The 8,227-nt window shown below is 40.1% G+C and overlaps 1 protein-coding gene across 2 annotated transcripts in view; it reads right to left on the reverse strand.

Moving 5' to 3' along the window:
• Positions 1 to 1,474: 1,474 nt before the first annotated feature.
• The window catches only part of cdhr2 (cadherin related family member 2), a 37,578-nt gene continuing 30,825 nt past the window's right edge, over positions 1,475 to 8,227 (reverse strand). For both annotated transcript variants that reach the window (XM_055927854.1, XM_055927852.1), the window contains exons 27-31: positions 7,953 to 8,074; positions 6,405 to 6,521; positions 3,993 to 4,076; positions 2,750 to 2,813; positions 1,475 to 2,663 (exon numbers count right to left, since the gene is read on the reverse strand). In XM_055927854.1, the coding sequence (XP_055783829.1) occupies positions 2,511 to 2,663; positions 2,750 to 2,813; positions 3,993 to 4,076; positions 6,405 to 6,521; positions 7,953 to 8,074 (540 nt within the window). In that variant the 3' untranslated portion in view covers positions 1,475 to 2,510. The remainder of the gene's footprint in view (positions 2,664 to 2,749; positions 2,814 to 3,992; positions 4,077 to 6,404; positions 6,522 to 7,952; positions 8,075 to 8,227) is intronic.

The following is an 8,227-nucleotide window of genomic DNA, read 5'->3' on the forward strand; positions in this document are numbered from 1 at the left end:
TACTGTGTTAGCAGCAGCCATACAGGCTAACTTGACATGTTTGATGTTAGCATGTTAGCATGTTTGACTCTTGGACTTCAGTGTAACCTCATTATCTTAAGACTACCGCAGGCTAATTCTCTCAGTCAATGGACAGCAGGCTACCTCCATTACCACACGACTACCACGGGATAATTCTCTCAGTCAATGGACAGCAGGCTACCTACATTACCACACGACTACCACGGGATAATTCTCTCAGTCAATGGACAGCAGGCTACCTACATTACCACACGACTACCACGGGATAATTCTCTCAGTCAATGGACAGCAGGCTACCTACATTACCACAGCAACATAAGGTTAACTAAATTATCCCTAAACTGAAGGACTTTGGGCCAACTTCTTAGGGCTGCAAGGCAAGCTAACAACATTACCATAGCCATTGGACTGATAACATTATTTTGGTCATCTCTTAGTCCAGCCGTCATATATAAACAGTTCACATAAGCCAAACAACATTTTTGTAATGCATTTTTAATTTTTTTAAATCCAATACATCGCTGGCTTTTTTATCTCACACTTTTTTTTCATGTTTGTTAAATGCCGGCAGCTGCGAGAGGAACTTGGTCATGGATGTTGTGCCAGCAGATTCAATCTATGATGCATTCAAGAAGAAAACATGACAACATGTCACCTCTTTTCAAGACTTTAAAAACATTCTTCTTTGGTTGAAAAAAAATAATATGGGTAGCATTTTTTTTTTAAATGTTGTCTTTATAACTTGTTTTCTTTTTTAGAGGCCCTAAATGCTGGTTGTAATGTTGTGATTGGTGCAAAGTGTTCATTTCAGTTATTGTGTTAATTGTGTTTCTTGCATTATCTGCTTGTGTTGTAGTGTTAATTGTGTTTATTCCATTATCTCTTTGTGTTATTGTGTCTATTGTGTTTCTTGCATTATCTCTTTGTGTTATTGTGTTAATTGTGTTTATTCCATTAACTCTTTGTGTTAATTGTTTTTCTTGCATTATCTCTTTGTGTTATTGTGCAAATGTTACTTTTTGAAAAATTTGTTCAATGGCAATTGTCCATTCAAGGTAATTTTTCAAAAGTAATAACTCCTACAGCCAAATGTATTTATTTGCCAGCTACATTGATAATCACATTTTGTGATAGTTATATCTCGTTGATTGTGATGTGAGACATGAGACTATGTACATTTGTGTGTGTTTTAAGTTAATGGGAATTCATCCCTTAAAGGAATAGTGTGATTCTGGCAATTAAGCCCCAGTTAGCATGCTAACTGAGCCGGTATAAACAATGGCTCACGAAAAAACCCGCATCCTCCTTCAAACTGCACCAAAAAACAACATAGAAATCGTTCATCTGACTCTGGGTAAGTAGAAAAAAGAGCTCCATTGCCAGAATCTCACACTGTCCCTTTAAGTACCATATATGTTAATATTTCTGTAAACCAATAACATTGTTTCAAGAATGAATATTTGAAGAAAACCCATTTTTATTGGATGATTGCATTTACCATACATTCATTTAAATACAGCCAATTTGAATATCTGCAAAAACACAACTGAAATGATTCAACACACACTCTCTCTCCTCCATTCCTGTATCGCCTTAGGTTTGGCCTCAGCTAACACACACACCATACTTACACCCTCACAAAACCCCCAGGCACTAATAATACAGTACGTTAAGTAGAAATATAGAAACATGTTTAGAAGTTACAGCATTTGGCCAACCTGTATATTTATAATGAGTTTTATATATATGAAAAAAAATGTTTTTTTAGTTCAATAAAATACCGTGGAGGTCGTATTAGAAAGAGTCCAATCAACCGTTAGTAGATGTCCGTACTCTTGAAAGGGGTCGTACTTAAACTCAACACACGATTCCAGATACAAGTGTTGAGTTTCATAATAAACGGAGAGAGAAAAAAAAAAACGGAACGAAATGAATATAAAAAAACGTCAACTTCGCAAAGCATAATGTATTAAAAAAATATCAATCAAATCTTTACACATTTGGAAAAATACTACTAATAAAATGATTCACAATGAAAAACATTTGTAATTTTTGCTTTTCATCCCAAAATGTCATGTTTTTGCTTTAGGTTTGATGTTCAACAACAACAACAAAAACGATGGATTCATGAGGACGTTCGGGACGTTTGACGAAAGCAAAGCTGTGATATACTGTTGCAGCAAATAGCAAGCCGGCTAATCTAACATCACTGTACTATGTGTTGTGATAAATGTTTACACGGAAATATTCCCTAAATTGAATCAAATAATAGCATGCAAACGAGTGGTTCAACACCAACAAAAAGATTAGATTTGAACTTGATTTAATCTCAAAAGTCACATTGTCTTTCTAGCACAGAGTTTGGCATCTATCCTTTTCCAGGAAGCAAGGTCCATTTTACGGTGTCCATTTTATGAACCCGCGGTCAGTATCATAGATCCCAAAATGGCCGTCACAGGTCAGTGATACTGCCCCAAGATGGCAGCCACTCACAGGTCTGTGGTGCTGAGTGAAGGGTTAGCGAAGGTAAAACTAGGGCTGTTGTTGTCTCTCTTCTTGCCACGCTGGGCCAAGGCTTCACCCAGAGGCTCAACATGGGGGTTATCTACTCCCCACTCCTCCTCATCCTCCTCCTGGATCATCTACACAGGGAGACGGCAGCCATGACCATCCAGAATAATGATAATAACTTAGTAATAATAATAACTATAATGAACTATAACGTTACCATCATGGGCATCGTATCCTTGTCAGACATGGCCATGTCTATGTTGTAGTCCAAGGAATTCAGGCTTGAATTGAAAAAGAAATGCACTAAATTAGAGTCATACAAAGAGGAGTCCATGACGATGACACCTTAATTAATGTCAGCAATAACATCTCAATACTGTCCAATGGAGAAAAAATAGCAAAGAACATTACCAGTATAGACATTTTGAAACACTGTTCTTGGTTGCATGATAGGACAATCAGAGGAATGCTAGATTTAATGGCGATGCGTAAATACACATGTATTTGTCAGTGTCTCAGATGACACCCACATCTACACATATTTACATGGCTCTGTAGTAACGTGTTTACATGACTCTGTAGTGTTCACATGACTCGGTAGTGTTCACATGACTCTGTAGTGTTCACATGACTCTGTAGTGTTCACATGACTCTGTAGTAACGTGTTTACATGACTCTGTAGTGTTCACATGACTCTGTAGTGTTCACATGACTCTGTAGTGTAGTGTTCACATGACTCTGTAGTGTAGTGTTCACATGACTCTGTAGTGTTTACATGACTCTGTAGTGTAGTGTTCACATGACTCTGTAGTGTTCACATGACTCTGTAGTAATGTGTTCACATGACTCTGTAGTGTTCACATGACTCTGTAGTGCAGTGTTCACATGACTCTGTAGTGTTCACATGACTCTGTAGTGTTCACATGACTCTGTAGTGTTCACATGACTCTGTAGTGTTCACATGACTCTGTAGTGTAGTGTTCACATGACTCTGTAGTGTTCACATGACTCTGTAGTGTTCACATGACTCTGTAGTGTTCACATGACTCTGTAGTGTAGTGTTCACATGACTCTGTAGTGTAGTGTTCACATGACGCTGTAGTGTAGTGTTTACATGACTCTGTAGTGTAGTGTTTACATGACTCTGTAGTGTTCACATGACTCTGTAGTGTAGTGTTCACATGACTCTGTAGTGTAGTGTTCACATGATGCTGTAGTGTAGTGTTTACATGACTCTGTAGTGTAGTGTTCACATGACTCTGTAGTGTAGTGTTCACATGACTCTGTAGTGTTCACATGACTCTGTAGTGTAGTGTTCACATGACTCTGTAGTGTTCACATGACTCTGTAGTGTAGTGTTCAAATCAAATCTTATGGCCGTGAGTATTACTACTAGACCACACGGTCTGCACATATTGTTCTTATTGTCATCATCATCATCATCAATAGGTGGTTTCTACCTGACTCTGTCAGCGTTAGAGCCTTCTTCGTCGAAGCCCAGGTCTGTGGCTGTGTCGATGTTCAAGTTGAGCACCGGGTTAGCCCTAGACAAAAACACAGAGGCAGAGATAACACTGTTAGGCTACCCTACTTCCCTGTTCCCTTGGCACATTTGACAAGTGAAATGATTTGACAACCTGTTTACACTGCATTTGAAATGTGCTTTGTGGTAAAAAAAACTAAACAGGTGTTTAAAACTGCGGTCCAAAATACCTTCTCAGGTTTTTGCCGAAAGCAAAGACAGGGTGGAACCATAAAGAAATACGGTGCATTCGGGAAAGTATTCAGACCCCTTTGACTTTTTACACATTTTGGTACGTTACAGTCTTATTCAAAAACTGGATTAAATTATTCCCCCCCCCCCCTCACATCATCAATCTTCACACAATACCCAATAATGACAAAGCAAAAACTGGTTTTTATAAATTTTTGGCAAATTTATAAAATATGAAAAACTTAAATATTACATTTACGTAAGTATTCAGACCCTTTCATCAGTACTTTGTTGAAGTAACTTTGGCAGCGATTACAGCCTTGTCTTCTTGGGTATGACGCTACAAGCTTGGCACACCTGTATTTGGGGAGTTTCTCCCATTCTTCCCTGCAGATCCTCTCAAGCTCTGTCAGGTTGGATGGGGCGCGTTGCTGCACAGCTATTTTCAGGTCTCTAGAGAGATGTTCGATGGAGGTCAAGTCTGGGCTTCTGGCTGGGCCACTCATGGACATTTAGAGACTTGTCCCGAAGCCACTCCTGCGTTGTCTTGGCTGTGTGATTAGGGTCGTTATCCTGTTGGAAGGTGAACCTTCACCCCAGTCTGAGGTCCTGAGCTCTCTGGAGCAGGTTTTCATCAAGGATCTCTCTGTACTTTGCTCTGTTCATCTTTCCCTCGATCCTGACGAGTCTCCCAGTCCCTGCCGCTGAAAAACATCCCCACAGCATGAGGCTGCCACCACCATGCTTCACCGTAGGGACGGAGCCAGGTTTCCTCCAGACGTGACGCTTGGCATTCAGGCCAAAGAGTTCAATCTTGGTTTCATCAGACCAGAGAATATTGTTTTTCACGGTCTGAGAGTCCTTTAGGTGGCTTTTTGCAAACTCCAAGCGGGCTGTCATGTGCCTTTTACTGAGGAGTGGCTTCAGTCTGGCCACTCTACCATAAAGGCCTGATTGGTGGAGTACTGCAGAGATGGTTGTTCTTCTGGAAGGTTCTCCCATATCCACAGAGGTCACCTCCCTGACCAAGGCCCTACTCGCCCGATTGCTCAAGTTGGCCGGGCGGTGTTGGTGGTTCCAAACTTCTTCCAATTAAGAATGATGGAGGCCACTGTGTTTTTGGGGACCTTCAATAATGCAGAAATGTTTTGGTACCCTCCTCCAGATCTGTACCTCGACACAATCCCGTCTCGGAGCTCTACAGACAATTCCTTCGAACTTATGGCTTCGTTTTTGGACTGACATGCACTGTGAACTGTGGGACCTTATATAGACAGGTGTGTGCCTTTCCAAATAATTTCCAATCAATTGAATTTACCACAGGTGGACTCCAATTTGTAGAAACATCTCAAGGATGATCAATTGAAACAGGATGCACATGAGCTCAATTTCCTGTCTCATAGCAAAGGGTCTGATTACTTATTTAAATAAGATAATTTTGTTTTTAATACATTTGCAAAAATGTCTAACAAAAAACAGTTTTTGCTTTGTCATTGTGGGATATTGTGGCGCTATCCCTACGGTGAATCATGGTGGTGGCAGAATCATACATGATATTTCAGTGTTAAATGTGTAATAATTTTGCAAGCATTTCTACCTGGGGTATTGAGTGTAGATTGATGAGGAAAACATTTTATTTAATACATTTTTAGAATAATAACGAAACAAAATGTGGAAAAAGTCAAGGGGTCTGAATAATTTCCAAATGCACTGTGTGTTATTGTGTAATTATGTACATTTCACGTAGGGAGTTGGATCCACCCTATGGGCCCGGGTTAAAACTAGTGCACTATGCAAGGAATAGGGTGCCATTTGGGATCCACCCTATGGGCCCGGGTTAAAACTAGTGCACTATGCAAGGAATAGGGTGCCATTTAGGATCCACCCTATGGGCCCGGGTTAAAACTAGCGCACTATGCAAGGAATAGGGTGCCATTTGGGATCCACCCTATGGGTCCAGGTTAAAACTAGTGCACTATGCAAGGAATAGGGTGCCCTTTAGGATCCACCCTATGGGCCCGGGTTAAAACTAGTGCACTATGCAAGGAATAGGGTACCCTTTAGGATCCACCCTATGGGCCCGGGTTAAAACTAGTGCACTATGCAAGGAATAGGGTGCCATTTAGGATGCAGGCTATGTGTGGAGGACAGGACTCACCCCTCCATGGTGTACTTGTTGGTTCCAGGCACGACAGGCCCACTCTTCTGATCTCCACCAGTCACCACCATGGCTGCTGAGTTCATGGCTTTAGCTGCCTTCAGCTTCGTTCTGTAGCTGTAACATTTCACCGTCCATAGGTTAGTTACCCATACTAGTTACACATACTAGTTACCCATACTAGTTACACATACTAAATAACCCATACTAGTTACCCATACTAAATAACCCATACTAGTTACACATACTTACTAACCCCTACTAGTTACCCATACCTACTAACCCATACTAGTTACCCATACTTACTAACCCATACTAGTTACCCATACTTACTAACCCATACTAGTTACCCATACATACTAACCCATACTAGTTACCCATACTTACTAACCCATACTAGTTACACATACTAACTAACCCATACTAGTTACCCATACCTACTAACCCATACTAGTTACCCATACTTACTAACCCATACTAGTTACACATACTAAATAACCCATACTAGTTACACATACTTACTAACCCATACTAGTTACACATACATACTAACTCATACTAGTTACCCATACCTACTAACCCATACTAGTTACCCATACCTACTAACCCATACTAGTTACCCATACTTACTAACCCATACTAGTTACCCATACCTACTAACCCATACTAGTTACACATACTAAATAACCCATACTAGTTACACATACTAAATAACCCATACTAGTTACACATACTAGTTACCCATACTAGTTACACATACTAAATAACCCATACTAGTTACACATACTAGTTACCCATACTAGTTACACATACTAGTTACCCATACTAGTTACACATACTAGTTACCCATACTAGTTACACATACTAAATAACCCATACTAGGTACACATACTAGTTACACATACTAAATAACCCATACTAGTTACCCATACCTACTAACCCATACTAGTTAACCATACTTACTAACCCATACTAGTTACCCATACCTACTAACCCCTACTAGTTACACATACTAAATAACCCATACTAGTTACACATACTAAATAACCCATACTAGTTACACATACTAAATAACCCATACTAGTTACACATACTAGTTACACATACTAAATAACCCATACTAGTTACACATACTTACTAACCCATACTAGTTACACATACTAAATAACCCATTCTAGTTACACATACTAGTTACCCATACTAAATAACCCATACTAGTTACACATACTAGTTACCCATACTTACTAACCCATACTAGTTACACATACTAAATAACCCATACTAGTTACCGGTACATTGACTCTGTACCGGTACCCCTTGTGTATAGCCTCCACATTGACTCAGTACCATAACATGTGACAAATAAAATGTGACTTTTTTTTTGTGTGTGAATCATATGTATCAAACGTGTCAGAATACTGATCTAGGATCAGGTACCTATGTCCACACACACTTCAATCCATTATAATCTAAAGGACAGAACAGATCCTAGATCAGCGCTTTTACTCTGAGATGTTTTTATACATACGTGCCCAGGTCTCAGCTTACCTCCTGCGGGTGCAGACGAGAGATGTTGTCATGACAGCCAGGACGATGATGAGGCCTGCCACCAATCCCAACAGACCGAACATGAATGGATTCACCTCTTTCTCTGTCACCACAGTCCCCCCCTGCAACAGCACACACACCGAGTTCAGAGTAGAGTTGCACAAATTACGGTAATTTTCCCCCCAAAATTCCCTAGTTTTCCAGAAATCAGGGTTGGAGGGATTCAGAATCCTTTCTTATTTCCTCCCGATTCCGTGAATCTTCCAATAAGGATT

Source organism: Salvelinus fontinalis, chromosome 6, assembly GCF_029448725.1.
Source record: "Salvelinus fontinalis isolate EN_2023a chromosome 6, ASM2944872v1, whole genome shotgun sequence".
NCBI classification, from domain to species: Eukaryota; Metazoa; Chordata; class Actinopteri; order Salmoniformes; family Salmonidae; genus Salvelinus; species Salvelinus fontinalis.